Here is a 26897-nt window from a genome sequence, read left to right on the forward strand (position 1 = left end):
AGTTACAGCTGCTAACGTATGAAGACAACAAAGCGCACGTATCAAGTAAACAGGAATAGACAGTGATGTCAACCGGTGATCACAGTTCCGGCTAATGAAAGGCCGGCAGTCCGGCACTGTTTGTCGCGGGCTGCGCTAATCAACGCGACGCCATCTTTGATTACTGCACACATGTCATAATACACGAGAAATGGGATTTATAAACGACAAGCATTGCATTTTCTAAGGAATAGTGACATATGGCCTAGTTATATTTTTTCAACTGCATTTTATTGAAAGAACAGAGTTTGCTTTTATTGAATTAGACAGAAATCTCTAAAAAATTGAAATAAGAATTTATTATTTAGAAAATTAAATATATGGCTTTTGCTAACTTACCCATAAAAATGTAATTAGGATTTTTACTGGCACTTAACGAGACACATGTGAATAGCGAAAATGGAAAATAGTATAAATAAATACGTGCACTTTATGCTGAAGGCGGTAGAAGTAATGCATCTAATCAAAGAGATTGAATCATAAATACCACAACGAAGATAAACATTACCGCATTGTGTGGGACACGTATTGTTCATGTTCTAAAATAGATCATAATGAGGTGGAAATGAGTGCAAAAATCTCCCGTAAGGAAAATCAGTCTTTGGTATTTATATCGTACATTCTATAATAGTTGTGATATGAATGGATAAGGCGACATAGCATCGTAGCTACTTAAGTAGCGTCAAGCCGCTACTTAACAACTTACAAGTTGCGCCACTTAAACGCCGGTTAAGTTATAAACTTTTAGTTCTCCGTAAAGATAAACTGCTGAAGTTATACTCTGCACTGGAGGTGATAAACAAAGAATCTCGGCCAGTCTGTTACTTTCACTCATGTTTAATGTCCAGCAGTGTTTATTTCCACATTTGTTTTGCTAAAAAGGATAACTAGTTGAAATTTTCACAACTGAAAAATTCCTGCTGCCGCTATAATAACAAGTGTACTAACTATATACAAATATCGGGGTTAAGCAACATTATTACGGACATAAATACGTTGGTAAGTTACAAATAAATCATGCAATTGTTCATCTTTACCCTATTGGAACAGACCGCTTAGTGTCACGAATCTGATTCGCATCGCAATGCAATTTCCTAACAAAAAATATAAAATGAGAAAGATTGCAATCTGTCTGATTTTTGTAGCTCACCGATTGATGAGACCTCGGCTATGATGTCCTCTACTCACTGGTACACTAGAATTACTCTCTTTGCGCCCATCTGGTTGAAGCTCACCCAATCATAACATTTCAATTCTAAAAGACGCTGAGTATTTTCAATCCCCTATGGACAGCTACTCGATAACCAGCCGATCTATAATTAAATTTAATCCCTAACTTAAATAGAAGAGTACGATCTGACAGTTAAATACTGAGAAACTGAACTCTAAAACTGATTATCCGATAAATGCAGTTGGGGAACTAAGTTACCACCAAGACTGTAGGAGATGCGATTAATTTGAACTGAATGGCTGAACTAAATAATATAACAGGATGCTGTATCTCGAGAAACATGAGACATTTTACAAAACACTTGGAAGACTGATTATCAAGTGTGTATTATTGATATTTTATTTTTCTTACTTTTAAGACAAACTTATCTGCGGGAGAGAGGACAACAATAAATAACATTAATGTACGTTATATAGTATACATAAAAGAAAAAGAAAATCTATTTCTTTTTCTAAATATCGAGACTTCATGAACCGCAGCAGGAGCTACTAGCCAATGAAGCGATAAAACCAAACATATAATGAGTAGGTGTATTACTTCAAACACCGTTCAATTACGCCCCCAAAAAACCACAGCGACGGAATCCCTGTGAAAATTCTCGAGTGTTCCATCCATTAGGCCAGTCAATGGAGCGGGTAATGGCGGCCGTTGATTACATGGCATTGAGTCGAATGCTGGCATACACCGGCATCTGTCCGACGCCGCGGAATCAATAGTCGGTTACACGGTAATGCTTAGTTATTTTACTCGTTTGCTTTGTCGATCCCCAAACGAAAGTTCAGCGGAAAAATTTGATGTTGTGTTTGGAGAGACTTTATTAATTGATTTGTTGATCTGTCTGTTGTTGTTTACCAACGTTTGTATCTGTTCTTACTATTATGTGTTTGTTGTGTTGTAGGAGTACGACAAAAGAGATGTTTCTCGACTGAAATTACATTTACATCAGTCACCTGCGTAGTTGTTACCATTACAACTGTGCTGGTAAATTACTAGGTGTTGTATCTAAACCAAACTCACTTGAAGGGGTACAGGTGTACTGCGTATTCGTGATGAAGTTAAGTCAAAGAAATATTCCTCCTATTTGTCACTCATAATCCGCACGGTTAATGCCATCGTCTTTTAAACGTCAGCTGGTAGGCGCCTGATGCTTCGTTACGTCACATCCGGTGACGTTGTTTAGATTAATAAACTGTCAGACGATGACGGGGGGGGGGGGGGCAGGGGGGGTCGTTTCGTGAGGATTGTTAGGCAAAGGGCTAAGTTCAAGACGGGCTTGAGAAATTGATGTAATTCGGTTTGATATTGTGATTTTCGGGAGTGAATGGGACAGCCATTTATGTTTGATTACACTTGGTTGGAGCAATAAAATAATGATTTATAATTTTGAATTACGTTTAAGAAATGACCTTTCAATTTTTGTTTGTATTGAGCATCAAACATTGATGCATGAAAACATGTGCCATAGAAACTTATGGTTACAAATAGTACCACTCCTTTAAAGATACGTTAAACAAAGAAATTGAATGAAAACTATTTAGAAATATTGCGCTTGCCGCAAGACGGGCCGATGTTAATAAATTTAACCGGCACACAAATTGATGTGATTAATTATGTTCCAACCGAAACATGTCTAGGCGATGATACGTCGACGTTCAACGATAATGTTATGAGAGCAATAAAGAAAGAAGGAAATTTAATGCTTACTGAAGAATTTAATCTCCATAAAATTATTTTATTGGAGACAGATGGTCAAAGAGTGATGGTACCTTCAGATCAATGTTTGAAAGTATACGTGTTATTTTTTTCCTTTCAAATCGATTTATCTCCAACCAAATTGATATGGAAAGAATAGACATCTTGAAAAGAAAACTCAATACCAGCACCATCTATCATGAGGTAGCGTACCTTACCATTGTAAGCCGACCTCACCTAGGCGTTCTGGGACAACAGCAACACTACCGCACACTAACACTTGATTGATGACGTAGGACGTTTTCAGAAGCCTAGATACGACAAAATGAGACAAATTTGTCACATTCAGGCACAAAAGAGGCGTGATTAATAGGTGTACAGAGGTTATGTCACATTGTTAATACCTGTCGAGAAGTTTGTTGGTTTAAATACTTTGATTATGCGTGAACGGCGTCTCGAGAACTTGTCAGATGTTCTCACGAATTGTTGTTTATTTGATTGTCTTTTGTTCGATTTCTGTCGCCATTTAGATTCAATTAACGACTTGATTATCTCGCCCATGAAAGTATTTCTAGCAGAATTTGGTTTTAAAAAGGTAGGTATCCAAGATGGCAGTAAATTGTAATAAAATTTCATACATTGACGGCAAAATATGGAGCTCTCATTTTACTGAAACATCTATTTGTAACAACCCATGTTTGCAAAGAAATAAATGATTTGATTTGATTTGATGCATGAAACCGGTTTTGTGCAAATTGGACTTGAGCTACGGAACCCTTTATTTCGTACAAACAGGTTTAGGAAAACCAACGTAGCAATGATGTAGAAGTCCATTTTTTGTTTGTAACAACTTTTGCTTAACCTCAATCTTTATTTTTAGTATTTATTGTTACAGCGGTACTTCAATAAGGACATCAGTAATAACAAGAAATGCTGGGGTATACAATGTGTCTTCCACAATTATATTTTACCTATACCCCTTACCTACCAGACTACGGTAAGTCAAAAGCGAATTTCGTTTATCGCTCCCCAATCAAGTTTTAATTGAAGTTCCTCAACAGATCAGTATCGGAGTTAGTTATCAATCCAATTCGAAAATACTTTGGTAAACCAACTTGTGTGAGTTTTTCTCAACTTATTTCCCCTACTTTTCCAATTTCCTTTAGAATCAGTTATTTATCTGAACTGGAAAAATTATTAAGGTGTTATAACGAAAGTCTGTCTGTGCAAAGATGAAATGTAAAAAAAATATCTTCATTAGTTACACAACCAATATAGGTAAACTACAGCCGAACAACTAATATTTGAAAAAAAAAAACCACGGCTAGCCCGGTGGTAAAGGTCACGACGCCAGATCAAAATGTGCGCAACGTGTTCGATCCCTGCGTAGGTCAAGAATTGTGTGATCCAAGAGTGCTTGTTCTGATTTTAAGTGTCTTTGTGAATGTGACTTGAATGTTCGTCCAAAATCGTCTGAAATCATCCACGACATAAGTATTATTTTTTTATAAAAAAAACGTATTTTTTACTATTTTTTAAATTAATATAATGCTTATGGAGGCAAAATATGTCACATTCCGATAAAACCTGTAGGTTCACTCATCCGAACTCAGCTACTGAAATGAAAACAAAAAGTCCATCCGAAGTTTTGAAAATATGTCTTGCATACCCAATATAAGAACAACGAAAATGGAAACTTTCAGATAGCATCAAACTAACACATCAAATCGAACATGAACAAGGTCGCGTAAAATCGCCGCATATACTACACATTTTGCGGATTTAATAAAAAAAGCATAGTTTATTTTATCCGCTTGGTTTTGTAAACAAACTGGGTCCACGATTAGGGTCGGTTCACACAAAACGCATACCTTTCCACATGCAGATCGCTGCTGTGATAAATCATCGCGTTTTGTTTGCGTTTCATTATAAACGGATGCGATCAGATATATTCGGACGAGATTAAAATATTTGTTTCATGGTTTGATTATTTTTGGGACTGTCAACTGTAAAACCGGACTACTGATAACTGTGTAACTAATTATAAAATGATTAATGGTTCCGTCCAAAAGGGGTAGAAAAAACGATCGTTGGTAAAGACTGGCGTGTGTAGCTAGAAGTCGCAGGTTCGATTCCTATCCGAGGTTTGTTTCTTTTTTTATTATATACTCTATCTAATTGAAAAAAATAACTGCTGTTCTCTGAATCCTAACCAAATACATATTATTTATAGGAACAAACAAGTAGTGTTTATAACAGTTTTAAGATAATTATTAACTGTTTTTAACAAAAGCATTCACTTCACTAACTAGTTCTTATTAATTACACTTGTGAAGCAACTTCATAAAAATAACAGTTTTAACTAGGTTATGTTCCAAGAAACAACTCGGACACAAGAAACGAAATTATTATTGTTTTTCATTTCTACAATGGATCTCACCTTGCTGGGTTACACAACAATATCAAAAGAGGTTGGTATTTAATAAGAAGATCTATTTTAATTATAACAAAGTTCGTGTCAAAATCTTTTAAAACTTTGGTTTGTCAACAAAATTTATACAAAGTTGGGTTACTTATAACAATTTAACTTCTTAATAAATGCTTGAAAGTTGTATCTTACAATTTACAATGGAAATACAATTAACGTTAAATCGCGAGTCCGTATATTATTTTTTATAAAAAAAATCCTTGTGAGAGGACCTACTTTTTATTCATAATCATTTCTACATTTGCTTCGTAAGCTTAAAACTCTTCAATAAGCTATTGGCATAAGAAATCGACATCAGCTGGATATCAACATCTTGAAATAAACCCAATAGCGAGCGAGCAATGGAGCGTGGAACTGCGGCCGACAGATCCAACCCGCGGAAACTTGCCGGAGCCGAGCTACTATACGTTAACTATGAAATATTGATGTTTATCCAGTAAATATATTTGTACAATGGATATATTTGTGACTAGTTAGATTACACGAACACTAAATGTTTTATGGTCCTGTCATAATACGAATGTATGTACTTACTTAAGATAGACACTCGCGGCTTGTGTCGTATAATTTTCACAATGTGTACTTCTACATGTCGGACCCATGTCCCGAGATAATCCATCCCAAATATCGGAGTACTAGCCAAGTAAAATTTAATTTAGAGTGCAAACAAAGTAACGTTGAGTAGATCGTTTTAAATACAACTCTGTATTCCAAACATTATTAATTCGAATAAACAATATCAATAAAACCTCAAGTTGGTAACTCCATTTAATTAAAATACAAAGCGAAAGTTGCGTAAGTAGGGCCGCGGGCCGCGCTGTGTAAACCGACCGTTTGTTTTAATAGAAACTCGACAAGATACTCTAACTGGATTATGACGAACTTCCGATCATTCTATCTCATCAATCCCACTCATATTTCAAGACAACAAGACTGTTTCCCGGTCATTCTAAAATCATAAAAACCGAAAAGTTTTATTGTATCCCAATATCTAACTATTCAAGAATGTTAATTTTAAAAGTTTTGCAAAAGAGAACTAAGCCTCGCTTTTATGTAAGTAACGAAGTGTGACGTCGTCAAAACAATTTAAAGGCTAAAGTTACATCTTTTCAATTCTGAAAACAGAGCTAGTTGAAAATACGTAAAAATAATGTTTCTTTGTAATGATGACAAAATTCAGGCAAACTGTTAATGTGGAAAATATTCTTAAACGCATCTGTTTCGCCTACCGAGAAACGTCAAAAGCAAAATTAAATTTGTATAAAATCTGTTTAAAAGCTCAGTTATTCAGATGAAATAACTCTTACCGCCTTCTGAGAAAGGCGAGATTGGTATTTACTGTAGCACATCAATAGTAACACCCTGTAATGAAGCGTCTTTATTTCAAAGCGGTAAGGTCCATTATCACTGGTTTCGAGTGGCATGCAGTCCGTATATCTGTCTGTTAACGTCTTCGGTTTAACAAGGGTCTCGTTATGGCTACCAGTAGACAGGCATTACTTATATGTTGTCCGTATTCGATATTGCAGATTTATTAACTTGGGTAGGTATTGAGATCGTAATGGATCACTAGTGAATCTAGTGATGAAATGAAACAATCGTGAATTGAATTTGAGTAAAAGTAATTTTCGCAGAAAATATTAAATAAGGAATCCAGAAATGGAACATAATATCTTAAGTCTGATAATTTCTCTTCAAGTTCTTAATTTAAAATATTCCAATTTTTTTTGTCCTTGAACAAAAATTCCGTAGAGGCATTGGGAAACGGTCTGTGAGTCACAAGTCCGTAAGATAGTCATGCAGAAACTCGCTGAACAAGATTATTGCAAACTTTTAACAATCTAGTTAGAGTTGGCGCGCTGACCAAGCGCCGGGATGTTTGCTCGCTCTGTAAACTTGTAGCAGACATCTTGATGGCAGCTCGACGCGAACCTAACGTGGGCTGGACGTGAACACAAGTTTTACAAGTTCTACACTATTACGGTACATGAATATGACTGAAGTTACTGAATGTCACATATTTTAATGAGTCGAGCTAAGCTCAGAGACATTAAAATTGACTACCTAAGAGTGAGTCGGCATTGGTTCCATCGAACATGGTCAAGGTAGTAATTACACCATGAATTACAATTTCATGTATTGATATATGATCAATACATGAAAGTATATGATCAATTTAACGCCACTGTTATGCACAGAGGTCGACCACTCAACCTAGAAAACCACACACCAGTTAGGACGTTTATAATTCAGAGTGTAAGTATGTAACCCTCACCGTCCCTTGACGGAGTCGTTGTCGTCGTCTGCAGAGCCGTCTCCCTGCAGCTGCATGCCGCCCTGCGCCCACGTCACCGTCAACCAATCTGACAACAACACAAAACCATAGGTTAATTTCATTTTTACTTTATTTACAATGAACTGAACTCTGCAACACCTATAATATTGGAATTTTTTGTTCGACGTAGGTACATATGTAAAAAATCATTCTAAATTTTAATGTGAGACGTGGTTCTTGACAATATAGAACCGAAAAAAGAGGGCTTAGAAAATGCTCATAACCACAAAACAATTCTTAAAGCAGTAAAGTGATAAAAAGAACGTTTCCATGGCAACGTCTAACTCTTCGAGTAGAACTGTAAGAAAGTTTATAAATCATTTCGTACCACACGTAGATTTGAATGGGGAGAGATAACGAGACTGTTTCTGACACCGCTTGAGTACGCGGCTGCTGCGCTATCGGTGAGTTTGCGGCTTTTTTAGCAATTCATACAAAATTATGTAAATCACTGCGTAGTATTAACATCATATCTTTCATAAGTAATCTTAAAATAATAATAATTAGAATAGTAAAGTGTCACAAGTGTCACTTTACGAGTCACGAGGTTTTTGAATTTTGTAGGCTTTCATATTATTGGATATTTATCCTTAGGAACTTACGTTTAATTATTAAAGTTAGTCTAAGAAATCCATTTTACAAATACTGTTTACCTTAATCTTCAATAAGAAAATAAAAACATCTTCGGAGGCAAACGTTCATAGAGTTTTGACAGTAGTGACGGGCCATATCGTTTGAACGGCCATGTTAATAAAAAAAACGAAAGAAAAAATAATTGGTATCATCAAAAACACAATAAAAAGGCGGACTTAAGTGCCGCTTCCATTGGAGGTACCAGAGACGGACTTGTTACATTATTGCTCTTGTTTCTATATATACATGTATATTACTATATTCTACCTACTTTGCGATACCTTACTGATTTGATTTGTAAATTATAATAACCAACCACACACAACTTTTATGTACCAATGAAGATACTTAACATAAGACATAATGTATGCAACGACTTCTAATAAGTCCTACCCGATTGTAACAGTACGGATTGCAAATCAAACAAAAGTGTGAAGGCTGGTCGGACCCGCGCGAGCCAGGGTTGTGCCCAGAGCCCCGAGATAGCGGCCATCGGTAATTGAATTAGATACAGCTAATAGGATGAAGGTTTTTGATGACAAAAGGCTTACTTGAAATTATTGGCGCGAATATTGTGTTGGACAATCGGAGGAATTCTAATGAAACATACTTCTAGGAAGGATAGAAAGACTCTGTGATTTAAATCTCGATATAGATTTCAATTGGAAAATACAATATTTTGAGCATATTTACCAACCGTTTTAGGAGAATTTACCCCACAATTTCTAAAATAATTAAAAATCAAGTTTCATTAGTCATAATCTATGTTTTAAAGGACATTGATAGAACACTTAAACAACTGTCCAATTTCCAGCATGATGATATTTTAATTAAGTCGTCTATATATAACAAAGTCTCAGCCTCACCCCATTCCGTCAAACCCTTCATAAAATAATTCTCATAAAATTTTAATAAGAACAATATTCGCAATTTTATTACTAGCCACTTTTCTTAGACCCCTTCACGGAATTTTAATGCAAAAAATGTTAAAACACGTTGGAATGTCCGTTATGAAATTACACGGAGGACCGGATTGCTCCGCTTTTGTTCTGTTCAGTGGCAGATAATGAGAATAATTCGTTTTTCTTTTATTATCTATTGATTGATAAAAACCGAAAATTCAGAGCTGAGTGGGGTTGGCGTCTAATAGTTGTGTCCTTTTATTATAAAGTTTGAGTAAGTCATCAAATTGTATGCTTGTTATTTTGTTACATTTTATCTCCACGTATACCTATAATATACGTGTAATAACTCAACACTCTCTCTTTTTTGAAAAAAGGTTAAGCACTCGACTACCGTCTCCACGACTGCAAACAAAGACAGTTGTGGAGAGTAAACGTTATTTCCATAATAAAACCTTTGTTTCTTTCAAATCCGTCAAGAGAAATATTTGTTAGCAAATCTAGAGGTAAATGGTACTGTGAAGAAATTCATTATTTACGCGGGCTGGTTGCCATGGCGACGCCGCAAACCCTTAAACTTACTTTGCTAGTATCGCGCAAACATTTAAAAAGGGCTCAGTACAATGGTTTCTGTTTTTATTGTTTGTTTTTGTTTAACAATTAGACTGGATTTTATTATTTGGTTTTTAATTAATGTTTCAAAAGGAAAACTTGTTTGTTTAAGTGTGTTTTTGTGTATTTTCCGAGAAAGTGGACAAGGTACTAATGGTCTTTGATGTTTTTGAATAAGTTCGACGAAACAGTGTTGTTTTTCCTCAATCGACCTCGAGATTTTTAAATTTTTGTTTTGACAATTTTGGAACCGTTATACTGAACTGACGATTAGGTGTGATATAAGTAATTATTATGCTAACTTGTTTTTATAACCGAATCATCTATCTACTTATGAACATTATTTCCTATCTTTTTTTCGAGAACGAGTATGTTCCTAAATTACCAAGAAGTTTAAATTCATTCAGTTACTAGTGCTTAAACGTAATGTTTGGAGGTAAGACAACAGTGCGGCGCTGACTAAAGGGAGGCGTCAACACAATGTCGTCACAAAGCATTCCTCGCATACTTAAAATGCTCCCTTGAATTCATATTTCGTTAGGGCGCATAGCTCTGTAGGTAATACGGTCTTGCTACGCAAAATCTTGTCGTAGCAAGACCGTAGCACATACATTGAAAACTGTAGGGCCAAACTTTGGGCATCATCAAATTGAAACATAATGTTTCTAAACGAATTATTTAAATGTCATAGATGGTTTTCACTCGTTATTATGTAAAAAAATCGCAGTCTTTTTTTAAATTGGCTACTAGTAATTAGGCATGACTTTATTTTACAATATTCTGAAAGATCAGACAAAGGGGTTCTCTTGTACCACCTCACATTTTTATAAAAATGTTCTTTGAGGACATAATTTCCTTCGTACAGTATGATGTCACATTAAAAGTCTTGTCATGTTCAAAGCGAGCGACCGACAAAGAGAGGAGTGCTGGCCGCCGGCCAACTAACATAATAGCTCTCTTCGTTGACCTACGATATTCATTGCCATCGGTCTCAAACTGACTTTTTAAACAGTAACGACTTTATTAAAATCGTACAGTGTCACATTGGGTAAACTTTCAAGATTTTTGTAAAACTGACATTTTTTTTGTAGTAAAGACTGATTGCATTTATTTTATTATACCAATATACGTAGAACATAATAGTTTTATGTATTATGACTATCACCAAAATATTGAACTCCAGATAAACAAATAGCTAAATAAGCGCTACGAAGCTACGACGTAGCAGCCTTCAAGGAAACATTTGCTACGCTGTTGTAGCAAACATCCGTTCAGCTACGCCTCGACCGACTTCTTGAACTTTGTTGTCCAATCAAGTTCTGACGTTGCCATGAATAATTTGCATAATATATGTATTTAATTTAATTTTTTTTGCATATAAGCAAGATTTTCCGGTTTTTGTTATACCTTCAGGATCTCTGACGCAATCTAAAACCAAGCTAATTTTGGTTAATTCGATTTAAAATGTACTATTCTTAATTTTACTCCATGGTATTGTCACGTATGTTCTTGTACAATAAGAGCATAGATACAGGCGAGGTTTGTATATCACGTTATGCAGAGCGTACACGTCACATGTTTGAAGAGGGTAGATTGAACCGTCTCCCGAGACGTTTCCCTGATAGTTTATCCACTCACACATTCTATTCGCTGCCTCAGGGAGGCTACACAATTTTATTTGTGCCATTTGTATGCCTCTGCCAATTTAAATAAAGTTTGCGCACAATAGCACTAAATGATAGGTTCGGTAGATTCTTTGGTAAAACACTTTTATAGTAGTTTGCTACGGGAAATATGTTTGTGAATGTCATGACAAATTCAATTCACAATAGTCAGAATTCTTAAAAAAAAAGCAGTTAAGAATTAATGATTCATGAGAGGAAGCACTAATTGATCATATAAATGTTTCACCTATTACTTTATTTTATTGTATTCCTAACAAATTATGTACAAATCGAAAACATTGAATACTACAACTACTCATTTTCTAATTGGCTGAAATATTTCACTCGATATGTTTTAACATATTATAACATATATTCTGAAGCTAGTTTTGAGAATTTGTGAACTATTACTGTGATACAGTCTACAACATTTAGGAATACTCAAATAAGGATCCGTTCATATTCCCGGTATTTTCTGGGTACGCAGAAATGACAAAATAGCTGAGTACTGTCTGCATAAGGTATTTAGAATATCGACAATGTCACTTATTACGATCCGAATACAATTAAGCCTTTATATGTGGGACTGATTCAAGATACTCATGCATACTCAGCATGCGCACTGATGATTCCATTTTAGGGAACGTTTAATAAAACTTTGAGAAAGGACACACATGATGTAAGACTGTGTGTTCGTAGGCCGAGAAGAGTATCAAACTGTTTGGCAAAATGATTAAAAAAGGCTAATTTCTAAGCAAATGGTTGCAAACGATAGATATACGATAGATATTTATATCTGTATAAAAATTAGCATTAGAATAATGGATTAACGTTAAAAACATATTCATAATCTTCTCTCAATCTGCTACCCTTAATTTCAATATTCCACTTATATTATTCTGGAAGCTGTTAAAACCTGGAGGATATAGCGTGGCTGCTTGGGTCCCTATTTTAATCGAATCTCGGTAACGGCTGATTTATGCAAAGGAATGAGTAATGCCCCTACATATTACCTGGAGAGAGGGCTAAGGTGACTCCGCCGGCCGTCCGTCATGCCATTGTGTTTAAACAAAAGACGGATTATACAATTCTGTCTCGAAAGACCATGACGCTGAGTATCGTAACTCTGAAGTAGATGCGTACGTCGGTGTCTAGTTACTATGGATGACTCCATTGTTACTGTAGTTTGAGTGACAAAGAGTGCATCGGGACATATTTTATGACTGATTTATATTTTTGTTGCAGGTATTGTTTTAATAATACTCTGACAAAGATAGGACTATCAAATAAAACTTAGTTTTACAAACGCACGTCAATTATTTATTTCTTTCTTAATCTTTGTTTCTGCTAAATATACCTAATTATTTAATGAAATTTATATCTAAGAATTAACACCAACTCCATCCCTAAACAATGAACCTTCCAGTGAGTAAACAAAACCGAAGTCCAATACATTAACTGGAATACAAAGCTAGCCTTCTGAGGTAATGGTTGAATACATTAGCAGAACAGATGAATATTGAATGGCGCCGACGGAGAGGGAATATCTCAATAAGCTTCATGACGCCAATAAATCCAGGGGCTCTCCAACCACCTCTTAAACAAAGACTGTTGCAGTTGAGAAGCGAGAGAGCGCGCTACGCAGTGTAGAGCGACGTCTCTCTTTCACATCTACTATTATCTTACTTTAAATGATGTTGGTAAGCGTCCTGGACGAACTCAAGCAGGGCTGCTGACGGATTAAATCTGCCGAGATGTACGCTGCAGCTAAATAGACGTGTTTATTTAGCTCTCAAAATGAAGTTGATAAATCATTATGACTAGCGACGACTAATGTCGCTTTGTTTGGAAAAGAAAACGAATTGTAGAGCATTCAAGCATTTTCTTATGATAATTATGTGTATTAAGGGTTTTGTTCAGAAATATGAATATTACTTTAAAGTTAGTCATTACCTATTTAAATTCATTAATAGTTATTTCAACACAAAGAACATCAATGTAGCTATAGAAACACCCACAATGGTTTAATTATGATATTGTAATTGTTTTCAACTTGAAACTAAACTGGAAAACTAATTAATTAATTCCACTTCAATACGAGTACAAGTAAATCTTATTATGAGTAGTGGCTCGTAGAAGAATTAATTTACAAGGGGTGTAGGGCTGCCAAGAACTATAAAACTATTTTATATATTACATTTTCTAACCGTAGTGAAATTAACTAATATTTTTAATGAAAATTATACATGTTACAAGCAACAAAAAACGTGGTGTTATCTCGCTCTATCGTAGTACATGTCAATCATATCAGCCAATTTTGACCAAATTAAAATGTTTAGTAAACTATATTAAGTATATATTCTGGATATAATGTTTATAAAGTGCTTGTTCCTGAAATAGACTCCACCACGAAGCCACACCTAACACAAAACAACATGCATTTAATCCGAGTGAAACTTTGAACTGCGTTGTAGCAACCCTACGTTCCCCATTGTCACTGTAACTTGGACAATTAAGGACGGGAACCGTTATTGCTAGATGTTATTACCAGACGATAGAGCTTATACTGTATAGATCGGACGTCTCGAGAGCTCGCATCGATCCCCAAGATACCTAGCTATGAATGTTTCATAGCTCTGTGATTTACTATAACGATTTCAGATTACATATTTATGAACAGCTGACGTATTGATAACGTTGGGCAAGAGATATATGTAAGAGTATGTATGTATGTATGTACTGCAGCTTATTAAGTACTGTTATTGTAGAGCTTCCAGTAAGTTCATTGTATTTCAATATTGCCACGAAAAAAAACTAGTATGAAACATCTACTAGTAATTCGTTAAACAGACTCTTGTTATTATAGTTTGAATTATATTATCTTTAGAAAATAAAATTAAATGCAACAAAAGGAAAATGATATTTCTTCAGATACATGAAATACAAGACACTTTTGAAAAAAGCTCCGAGTGAACAAATAAATAAACAAATTAATCAAATGAAATGTCAAGGGCACATACCTAGTTTTCAAATATTAGGTAACAAGTTTCCGAATGAAAATAATACTATGTGATAATATTTCTAATTTATATAATTAAAGTATTAAAATGTATGGTGACCGCAAACCACCGGCGGTTGGCGCCAAAATAGAGCGTGTTTAACGACGCACGGAGCCAACACAACACAACCCGGTAATTGACTCCATTCTAGTCCGCCTACTGTGCATCACATCGACGCTAATTTTGCTGTTCGTTTACTATACGAAATACATACATACATACATCACTCTGTATATGAGGGAAAGGAAAATAAGGCTCTTTAATATAGCCTATTGTTCAATTAAGAAGCAACATAGTTAGTCATCTTATGTCGCAATAAATGCAAATTGTAAAACTCGAGCTTCACTGAAGTAACGTATCTATTTAACAGTGTTAGGCTATACAATTTATACGTGTTTTGAATTATATTACTAACCCACTCTTTTAACTAATCATTAATAATATAAATTGTAGGTTAATCTCGCCGTATTAGATTCAACATAGCGAGTATATAATATATAGGTAGCTCGTAAAGTGTCAACAAAGAGATGTTACCAGTAGACAGTTGCACAGAACATCGGCAATAGATGAAATCAAACGGAAAGAAATCCACACATCACTAGACAGCGGCCGCAAGCGGCGCGCGCCGTGTGCAGCGACAGCAAAACAAGATAATAACTTATTTGACAAAAATGAAATATATTCATCGGAATATCTTGTGAGGTCCTGGACAGAAAGCAATGTGTTCAGTACCATTTAGCGACTTAGTAGCTAAATTAAATTTCATGTTTTCTAACCGAGTTCCGCAAAATGTTCTATCATTTCAGATTATACTCCTAATATATTATCATAACGGTGGAGCGTGGTCATCTACTCAAGCAATCATTTATTCAAGTAAGAGAACTCTTAACTGATCTACCATTTTTTGACAAAACGCATTACATTATTATTCACATACAATTAAGAACCTCCTCCGTTGTTTCTATCAGCTAAAAATACCTACACATTTGGAAACTCGGTCAGAATAAAGCGGTTCTGTATTCAATTGTGCCAGTAATGAAACTCATACAAAACGTAATGACTTGAATGGGATTCGTTCAAATTAACCGTAGCGAGCGCATTATTGATAAACTATTCATCATTTATACGACTGTTCATTTATATAAATTGCTTAATTAACTGTGTATTTTGATCAAACCGATTATTAACGATACACAATAATCCAGATTTATTGCATTTATTCGCAATAATAACAGTATACGGTACTATTAACGATAAATTCTCCTATTGAATATAGGTACAGTATATTGTGTCAGAAATACGTCCAATACTAGACTTAGGCTTACCTCATTTATCGACCCCCGGTATTGTTTAATGTAGCAGTAATGAGCAGTAATGAGTTTCAATAGTAAGCTTTTATTTAACCTAGATAAGAATATATTTAAAAAGACTTAATTTAAATACAGTCCGGATAAAACTGTTATTCAGGAATTCTTGGAAACATTTCTCTCCTTATCACACATGCTGACTCTACATTGTTTCTCTATATCGAAATCTAAGAGTCCCAACCCTTTGCACTTCACCTTGGTACTCTATCTCGCTCTCACACACGCAGTAAAACAGTAGTCATCCCTCTCTGGCCTCGTGATAACAATGTTTGCGGAAGTTCAATGGAGCAAACAAAAACGTTAGCAGGACCATTACCGGACTGAAGGAATTACGTGCTCGATCCCAAACCACACGAGACACGCGCGCCCTCGCTAACACTTTTTACGAGATTTATATAGACTGGAGATAAACTGACTCAATACGACGATAGGTGTTTGTTGGATAGCCTAACTTCCTTAAAATAGGTGCTATTAACGTTATAGTAGTGACTTAGTGGTTTATGGCTTTCTGGGTGAAAAGCTGCAGATTCACCTCTAGACCGCTGTCGATATGATTTTTTGAACTTTTTGTAGGCAAGACCATTCTTTTTAATATTTTATGAACCCTGAAAAGAGGGGTAAATAAGAAGTTTTTTACTAATTAATTTGTACCTTTAAAATATGTAGAACTAATAAATAAATCAACCAATCAATAACTATCTATTGCAAGATTACTGAAATCAGACTTTAATTAAAGTAATTAAGATGTGAAGTGAGAAGACAAACAAACAATTATTTTTGGTATTAAAATACGTGTGGGGAGGTGTCTCAGAAATATCATCTCTCTTCAAAACTCCTACGGCTTTCCCCTAAATAGTTGATTTGTTTCTAACAATAGTTGTTTAATGTACAATAATAGAATCAAAAACTTTTGCGCTGAATACACGAACAAAGGGTTAAGCAAACAATAGTACTCTGTAAAGAATACAATTGTCACACTCCAAATGTATTGTTACCATGATTTTATTATTGAAATAATTAGTTGAATTTAGATTAGGTATAAAATTTTATTTATTTAGTACATGGTAGACTCACAACTAATAAAAGAAAATAATCTTCTAAAAAACCATTGTCAATTTCGTCTCAATAAAATAAAGATGGCGCCTCGACCCCGCTCGAGGCACGAGCTCTGTTCATATTCAAACTTTTTAGTAGATTAGTAAAATTGAAAAAAAGTAGCTTGTGACGAATTTTTCTCCTATGTAAATAAAGAAGTTTCACTCCTAAAATCTTAAAACAACAAATAAAATTCCCTGATTTTATTAGACTTAGTATTAACGTATTCGTAGATCATTTACTTTTCCATATGAGACTCATAGGATTTAGTGATTTGCTTTTAAGATTCTAATTGCTACTGATCCAATAAATATATTACTCTCAATGTCACTCTGAGGACTTGCGTTTGTTCACTGGGTTTAGTTCTACACGAAAGTAATTGATCAGAAGCCCCACAATCATTGTCTTGTTTGACAGAAAACGCGTTTGTCATTTAATGTCTATGTTGGCTTGCTTATTAAATGGTCAAGACGATGAACTTCTATGCACTTGTAAGCAGGACGTGCAGGTTTGATCCCAACACACCTAAAGTACCAATGTGACTTTTTCAAAGTTATTTTTATTATAGTAAGACACCAGTGAAAACGAGGAAACCTGAATTTCAAATATTGGAATCTGAAATCACTTTCGATCAATGTCTAAACATTCCAAATACAGGAAGAGGCCTGTTCCCAGCAGTGGGCCGTCCATAGGCTGGTGTTATTATAAACACAGTATTCTACAAAATTAAACAAACCAAGGAGGCGCTAGCTACGTGAATTCGGTTAATTCTGACGTTTAAGTTGATTCTTACATTGGTTTAACACCGCACTACTAATACAATCTGCGATCACAAATATATTGCAACATTATTTTCATCACCAACTTTGTTCAAGTGAACCTTCTGATTTGAACTGCACTACTATCACTACATGTGTTACATACATTAAGGTTTAACGTAATGATACAAACGAACATATATATGTAAGTGAGATTATCTTCAATTAATACAAGCCGCGCGCTACGAGCCGTTTGCTGTGTACACTTGCTTGCAAAATAATACGCCACTACGTTAAACTAATACAGAATACACCTAGTTAAAAAATGAAATATTATTTTATGATATTAACTCATAGTACATGTATTGTTTCTGATGGCTTTCGGTTGTTTTGAATAATAACCAAAAAACGCCATTTGAATGTAAATATTAGTTAGTTTTTCTTGTGTATAAAAATAACAATCCGTAGTTTCCGAACAACGTGAATAGGGTTAGCGACCCGTCTCCCAGAAGCACCACAAAACACCTTTGTTTACAGTTTGCAAGTATAAATAAGCTGTGAAATGTGTATTGTGTTGTTGCGTAACTAAAGCATTCGCAACTTTTCACGATTTATTATGTCACCAGTTTAGTTTTGATATTTTTTTTGAGTTCAATACCAAAGGGGTAAAAACGGAATAGCTAGACTACCCTTGATATTTTCATAGATCATGTTTTATTTTACCGCTATAACAATAAAATACTAATAGGAGATGTTAAGCGAATAACGCTCATCAATTTGTTTTCTTTAGCTGATAACCTCGTCCGTCTGGACGGAAACCTCGTATGGTAAGAAGAAAGGTGAGCTTATCTATTATTAGAGTAAAATTATGACAACTTATCCTCATATCTATCTATATTTGTAATCAAAACCGATCACTAAACAAACACCGACCTAAACCCCTTACGGAAGAAACTTTAATATAAATAATGACTGTGCTACTTTATATTTGGTCCCCAGTGCACACTTCGCATCTCACATGGTTATAAGTGGGTGTTAATAATTGTATTGTTAGGCCAAATATATTGTAGCAGCTTCGTTCTGTGTGATCTACGAACAATTAAATTTGTGAAGGTGGATTGAAAGTGTAGTGTACTGTAGTCTAACAGGTGGTAATGCTGGAGTGGAGACAGCGGCGGAGGGCGGCAGCGTCTCGTTCGATGTAATCCTTTCAGTGCGACAACGGGATTAAGTGCGGGGCGCGGGCGCACAACCTGCTCCGCTCTCGTTACTCTGCTCGAGTTGCGGACGATAAGCTTTTCTTTAAAACCACTGGCTACTATGCTCATTAAAAATGTGCAAGAAAGTCTGCATTACTACATCTATTTCTTTGCAAAACAAGAAAGAGAATAGATACTGAAGTCGCTAAGTATTTCGTATTTTCAAAATGAACTCGTTATGAGTAATCTTATAATATTTGAATTTGTTTGTAAGTAGTATGATGAATTAATTTCTCAAATTTTTCTATGAATGAATTTACTAGACATAGTTATCCTAGAGAAATGCCTAAATTCAGAACTTTAAAGATACAAGACAGCAGATATTAAAGCGAACTACCATGTCTGACTATTTCTTAAAGGTTTATCGTTGAGACTTCATTCTCACAGTTGTGATAATAAAACTGTAAACTTGGCGTCCGCCCAACACATGTTTGCGTACTGTCCAAACTATGTATATGTTTAAAACGAAGCACCCAATAAAGCAAAACTGTAAAGTCAACATCAGCATGTGGAAGTTGTGGAGCCGTGCGAGTTCGCGTGGGACGCCCATTAGGGGTTTAATTACGTCGTGTGCAGACGCAACTCAAACAGATAGCGCTCTGATTGAGTTCAGACCTGTTCATTATGATTGCGACTCTTCTTACTACTTTAAACGTGTGTCATAGAACTCTGTACCTGCGGAGTAAGAGGTCACGCTGGTGGCGATGAACGGTGTTTTGCGTATCGTAACTGATTATAATAATTAGTTTTATGCTTTTTTAACCCGTTTGAGATTCGAGGTATTTCCTTGCCATATAAAAAAATAAATTACCAAAAACCTAGCAAATTATTTAAAAAGCTGAAGTTATAAGATAGGTAAATAAATCTGTATACATAAGTACACCACCCACATCTCTTCGTGCATAAACCACAACAAAATCTTTTTTACTGATGTAATCGCTTAAGGAAAACAAACATTAGTACCCACACAAGCCATGATTCTGACATAAAAATAATCCAAACTATTGGCAGAGCAAATCTATTATGGCCTTAACAATAGTGGAATATGCGATAACCTTAAACTTGGGAACTTGCCAAAGTCTACGTGAACCGATGTAGGTCACACTATTTATATCCAGTTAGTTCATTTAATGTATAACTCACTTGTACAGGCTCACTCTTAAACAATCATGACTTTCACTGACTTTGTTCTCAATGATTTCATGTTTAATTGTTTTACATTTGTCCGCTCAATGTTATCGTTTTTACAGACAAGGTTGGTGACATTTAAACTGAGCACAACGGTATGAAATATCCAAACATCAACACATAATTGTACTTATCTGGCCAGTGGAAATAATAAGCAAGGGTTATAAGCATCTTCGAAAGAATTTCTTTAATCTGAGCTCAAGATTAAAACAAAAACAACAAGCGCGAAGATTAATTTTTGATTGTATAGATAAATAGATTTGACAAAAGTTATTTAAACAAAAAATAATTTTATGTCATGTGAAAATTAATAATTGTTACTCATTTAAGAAAGTAAGCACCAATGAAAGTTGTGCGACCAGACTAACCTAAATTAAAACCAGCTTAACGAAGATATATTAAAAATGTTTCGATGTTCCACATGATATTGAAAATTTGAAAGTTGAGATCTTCGTTATCATTTTCATAACGATACCGAAGCGAAGAGAATTATGTAAATCTATAGTATTTGTTCACAGAATCCGAGTGATGGAGTCTTCAATTGGTAGTCTTTCTCTACAATAATGACAATTTGGAGACGTTAAACTATCGCGAATGCAACTGAAAAGTTTGGGGAAAGAACCTCTTCAATAAAACAATAGTGTTTTGTTTCCATGAAATAAATACGTCCATTATCATCACCGATAATCTACCTACTCGTAAAGCTACTATATACAAATTATTCTAGTAAATTAAGCTAGTTACCGCCCTGTACCTATCCACACCCTAATACACATAGCTAACAGATAGAGTGGCCGCAGACTAGTGGCGGCGCGAGATAAGAAGCATCGCCACTCACTCGAGGTGTGTCCGCGCGTATCAGCTGGCTACAACTAATTATAATCACCGACGTTATGAAGAAACATGATTTATGGAGCTTAGTGTTGTAGCACTTACACTCAAATATAACTGTATACTATTAGAGTCAAGCTTCAAGACGAGATGGAATATTTTGTGCTTCTGACAGGCAACAGCTTCTTACAAGGCGTTTGCTAAGAAAGTTGTTTTTGGTAAGTACTTTTTTAGGCGCTGCTCTAAAAATGAAATATTTGATATTAAAATAATAGCATATAAAATCTACAGGAATGGTCATCATGCTAAACTAATTGGGAGAAAAAGAAAGAGATCTATCTCTGGTGTATATTAAATAAATTTAAATACTCAACGTAATAAAACAATAGAATTGTAATCAAATTAAGTCTGTAATTAATATCACTTGAAGAGTCTATCAATCCTTGGAATGTGTTACCTAGCATCGACAGTCGAGTTTATTGCTCTTGTGGCACCGTCAGAGGTTAAACCTGTATTTTTATGAGACTGTGTTTTTGGTTGAAACCCTCTACGAATACGAAATTATGGGCATGGTGAGAAATCTTAGAGTATTATTTGAAATGCTCCGAGCTCGCCGACCGCGTCTTTTAAGATTAAGATTCAGGTTGCTTCCGAAACTAGGGGGGTATCTACTTGTGAGTAAAGCATTATTAAAAAAATACTGAAATTTTACTCAAACTAGATATTGTGCTTATTCTGCAAGTAGGGTAGACTTTATCACTTTTACATGTCAAATTCATTTTATATGCTAGCTGGAGTAAATATTTCCTACTGGTAATACCTTGTAATATAGTTACTGTTACTAGACAGCACTATCACAACACTTTTAAGCCCTTTCAAAATCTTTCCAATATTATTAAAAAGTTTAAGGTAAATACAATAAATACTAACCAAATAAAATATAAACTGAAAACCCACCCAATTATCTCTATCCATTTTTCTTTGTTGTGGCAAAATAAGTAACTTATTTTACAAGAACATTCAATAAAAGAGAGTAAAAAATCTGTCAAACATGGCTCTATACCAAAAAGCAATTTTAATCTCCAAATACAATAAGATAAAGAAGGTAAAGAATATTTGCAAATATAAAATAATCCGATGCTCGACAGACCCCGTCGCTAAGCGAGGACTCTATGGAGGCGGTGAACTCGCGTTGCTATGGCGAACAATATTTAATTAATATAATTCGCTTAATTATCCAAATAACTTAAGAAGTCTCTATTTACATAGATAAATAATAAGCAAGGTCTTTGTTAAAATTTCATTAACCGTAAAAATGTTAAATAAAATAATATGAAATTGGTATGAATGTAATCCCCGATGAGGGTCGTCGAGGCTTCGTCATAGACTCGTAATTAAAGGCTTTGATGGGGTTGTAAACTAATAGGATATAACGCAGTGTACAGCTGTTTTATGTTTTATTAAAATATATCCTTGAAAAAACCGTGCAAGTACGTGTCGGACTTAAGACACTAACTGGTCGGGTACTCAAAAAAATATATGTTCGTCACCCAGCTAATTTAAGACCTTAACAACTTGCTCAACCTCGATCTTTATTCTTAGTATTTTTATTGTAGCAACAACAGAAATATTTCATGTGTAAAACTTTCAACTATCTGGTTTCCAGTAGTTTGTCTGTAGTTTAACCGATACTAACCTTTGAATGACGCCATTTTGTGTGCGCGCGACCAGGTGTTCAGTTCTCATCTATCAGCTCGATAGCTGTCCGCGTATGATCCTCACTGTCTCCTTCTGTTGGAACCTGTAACAAAAATATATACTTGAAAAAAAGAACAGCTATCTTCACGAAACTATTTTAAAGCAACAAATTCTTTATGATAAATACACGAGTAATATTCAAATTAACTTTTCAATAATAAATTAGCAGCTATTTCATAACTTTCAACTACAGCGAACTTGGTAAAACTATTTACCCGGAAAGTAACCTAAAGTAAAAAGCGCGCTAAAACTGACAGCTGTCAATCAGAAGGCTTTAATTTTCATAATGACGTAGCATAGGGCGAAGGAAATTAGTGGTACAGCCTGAATTTTGAAACAAAGTTTTTAATACTCAACCAAGCTTGGGCAAAATGAAAAAAAATCTAACACATATATAGTCATATGGTAATATTGTTTCAGGTATTTGTTTTACTATGAGGTGTGGGCAGTAAATGTTTTAAATATTTATTAATCTATGATAATTAAATATCACTATCTTATACCAATAGATAATTACAAACTAGCTCTCTATAACAATTACAAATGTCATGCAAGTTACATCAACAAACGCGTTTATACCTATATTACGGACTCAATATGTAAGAAAGTAAGAACTTTTGAATGTACGAAGCGAGTACAGACAATAGTGTTGAAAGACTTGTGACATAGCTGACGGCGCTTTAGCACATCCCGGGCAAAGGGTCCGGAGTCCCGCGATCCCGCCCCGCGGTCTTGCGGAGATGTATTACTCACGGCTTTGCTCCGCGCGAGTGACACAAGCAAACACAACTCTGTCATATGTCTTAGCTTTGTAACGCACAAGTAGAGGAATATAAAATGATATGGACGCTTACAAACAATTTCTAAGCCTTACACCTTTGCGAATACATGACATACAGCTCAATTTATCGTCTGCATGTATTAAAAATCGTTTAAATTTATTTTCCAAGATAAACAAACCGTAAACTTGTAAAAGAATTTAAAATTGAAAAATCTTGGCTATTCAATTTGGGTAGATGATTTCGGTAAATATTTATTGTAAAACATATAAATAATACAATTGTAATAATGTGAGGTACTTTCAGCGTTTATGCATAAAAGCAATATTCAATAAAATGTAACAATATAATAGCCAATAAATTCGTATATCAAACATATTGACACAAAAATATATTGGGGATCTTTGAATTGAATTTAACTAAGGCTCTACCACCGCTCTTATCATGAAATTCTTTCGGTAATACAAAAGAGATACCGCTCTACTACGAGTAGTGCGCTCTCTTTTCTGCAGCTACAATAATATCACATTAAGACCTGGCGATAACCCCCCCCCCCCTCCTGGTAAACACGGGTTCCTCAGGTCGTGTTATTCTCATAGAATCAGATTTGACGGAGGTTATCGACAGAGCGCTGTTAACAAAAGGACGAGCGAGTGCGTCTGGATTTAAATAATGTCAGCATTATTAATGGCTGCTTTCATCTCCTTTATGGATTTTACACATAAGTATAATAATAACGTTTTTAGACGTTTAAGAAGGATAAACGCCACTTATTGAAAACTTTTAAAGATGAAAAGTTGATGTACCTAATGGACTCAGATTTTTTTGAACTTTCAATATTAAAACAGCTATAAGTGTCATCGTCGTTTTAGTACTTATTTTTTTTAAACCTACTACTAAAGGTTTTATTTTCATAAAACCGAAATAAAAAATGAATTTGGAATCCGCACATTTTACCAAACAACGCAAACACCAAAAATGCACAAAACTTCAAACATTAATGGAATCCAAACAAATAAAATATACAAGCGAAACAAAATGGAGAATATGAAATTCCTTGATGTTAAAATGAGATGTATCATGTTTGTCGGGTGCGGGATTCATTTCCTGCCGCGGCCTGTTTCATGGCGGGCCCGTCATGGAATCCAACGAATTCTTTCAAATACGAATATCATTTTATTATTACGTTTTCATTTCGTTCAAGCGTATTATTTTTATAAAGTTGATTTAAGATTACTGGTATGGGTTTTGTTTTGTTTGTTTTAATGACTTGTATTCAGGATATGTAAATAAATGTCTTGAGTTGCACTGGTAGTCATTGTATTATATATAATTACACTATTAATGACCCACTGTTAGGCACAGGTCTGTTCCTATATAGGGCAAGGCAGGTTTCAGCATTGGACACAATGCAGATTAGATATTTTAGTCAAAGTCAAAGTCAAAGTTCTTTATTTGCCAGAATGTAGGTATACAGAGTATGATCTGATTAGATTCTTATTTTTGGAATCCAGGAGGGATCACGTTGTTTCTTACACCTTCTGTCTTCGTTGTCTAAGGATAATTAAGAAAGGATATCTACTTAATACTTGATCTTGAACAATAATTCCGAATGTTTGATTGAAAACCTTTTTATAACGTTCACTGTCAGTCAGTGCGTTCGTTCAACCTAAAAACAACGAAACCCTCCGTGCCAAGTGGTACATAATCCGTACGTCACATGTTTAATTAAAAGTAATTAAAACACGAACAAGACAGGCCTTTCTTAATTAAACATTAATTTGATCTTACACGCAAGGGCTCTGCATATATGCCTACTTAACTTGGATAAACGTACGACTACTTGCTAATACTTGGAGAGATAAAAATAGAAGCGTGAACAGGTATTTTTAAACAGCCAATCAGAAGAGAGGATGGAAAGGTAGTGAGAGTTTACAAATAGAATCCAGATTCATTACTGTGAACTGCGGGTCGGGAAACAATTGACAAACAATAATTTGGGTGATGAGTTTCCCTGAAACTAATTTGATTAATGGTCTTAAAATGTTGAGCATTAGTAGTTTGTTCCTTTTCTCCTTTTATTTTTTGACTAGTACCATGTATGATTGTATTAATGTAGTGCTGAGTGTTTAATAAAAATACAAAGCTTATTCATAGTGCTAATTCACCGGCACTAAGCCATGTTTTACCTTTTCTTTAAGCTGATTCTCACAATTTTACGAAAGATATATTCACAAGGGAAATGATTGTATTAATATGCCAGGTATCTCCTTAATTTATTATACTTATTTCTATAATAAATCTTTCAAGATTATTTTCCGGAGGATAAAATCTATTTACAAATCCATTTTCTTAGCGCAGTTCAAAGCGCCACGGAATAAAGACCAGCTGACGCTTTTACATTTTTTTATTTAGGAATAGTATGGAAATTTAAATCCGTATCGGTGCCGCACCAGATATCTAAGTAGTTGAATACCGATTCTAAAAACTTAATGGATTTCCCGGAGGGATGTGAATATAGGAAAATACTTTTCTTATATCATGACACACTTCGTATATTAAATTAAATTTCAAGAACCTGAGAGCCTACTACCAAATACTAACTAAAAGAACGCAATTTACCGAATCATGTAAGAAACATATAAATAATTATAAAAACATCCCGAACTTGCATGTCAAATAAAAACTTTTTTCCTACATAATGTTTTCATTAATCTCCCTAATGGATGAAAAATAAATTATAGAGTGGAAGATCCTGTAGTCTTGTGACTTTATCTTGAAATTTTCCACTTTTATATAGAAAGCTTTACGCGGACTTATAAAATAGTCGTGCGCAGTATTTTACAGTGAGTATAGTAAGGTATACAAGTAGTAAGCGAGCTCGTACACGTCGCCACAATACACAGGAATCGGCTTAACTTGCCTTTGTTCGTTACAGGTGTGTAATCGGATCCGTTTCTAATATACCTTAAGACAGACATAACGACAATCCGATTGTAATCCGCGGCCAATTTATGTGTTCATTAAGACCATATGGAGATTTGGGTGGCGGTAGTTTGTATCGATGTTAATCGATTTTCAGGTATCACATTAATCGAGTCATTGTTTTGGAATATATTAGTTTTAGGTCCACTTATTTTCTCTGTTCTCATGCGTAGACATAGGATAACGAAAAATTTAACGAAAGTTTATTTAAACGGGCGGAAA

At 34.8% G+C, this 26897-nt stretch overlaps 1 protein-coding gene across 1 annotated transcript in view; it reads right to left on the reverse strand.

Moving 5' to 3' along the window:
- Positions 1-7808, reverse strand: part of LOC113501871 (atrial natriuretic peptide-converting enzyme) — a 40078-nt gene extending 32270 nt beyond the window's left edge. The window contains exon 1 of the mRNA XM_026883170.1: positions 7726-7808. Coding sequence (XP_026738971.1) covers positions 7726-7781 — 56 coding nt within the window. The 5' untranslated portion in view covers positions 7782-7808. The remainder of the gene's footprint in view (positions 1-7725) is intronic.
- Positions 7809-26897: the final 19089 nt, after the last annotated feature.

The sequence above is a fragment of the Trichoplusia ni genome, chromosome 16 (genome assembly GCF_003590095.1).
Source record: "Trichoplusia ni isolate ovarian cell line Hi5 chromosome 16, tn1, whole genome shotgun sequence".
Lineage (NCBI taxonomy): Eukaryota > Metazoa > Arthropoda > Insecta > Lepidoptera > Noctuidae > Trichoplusia > Trichoplusia ni.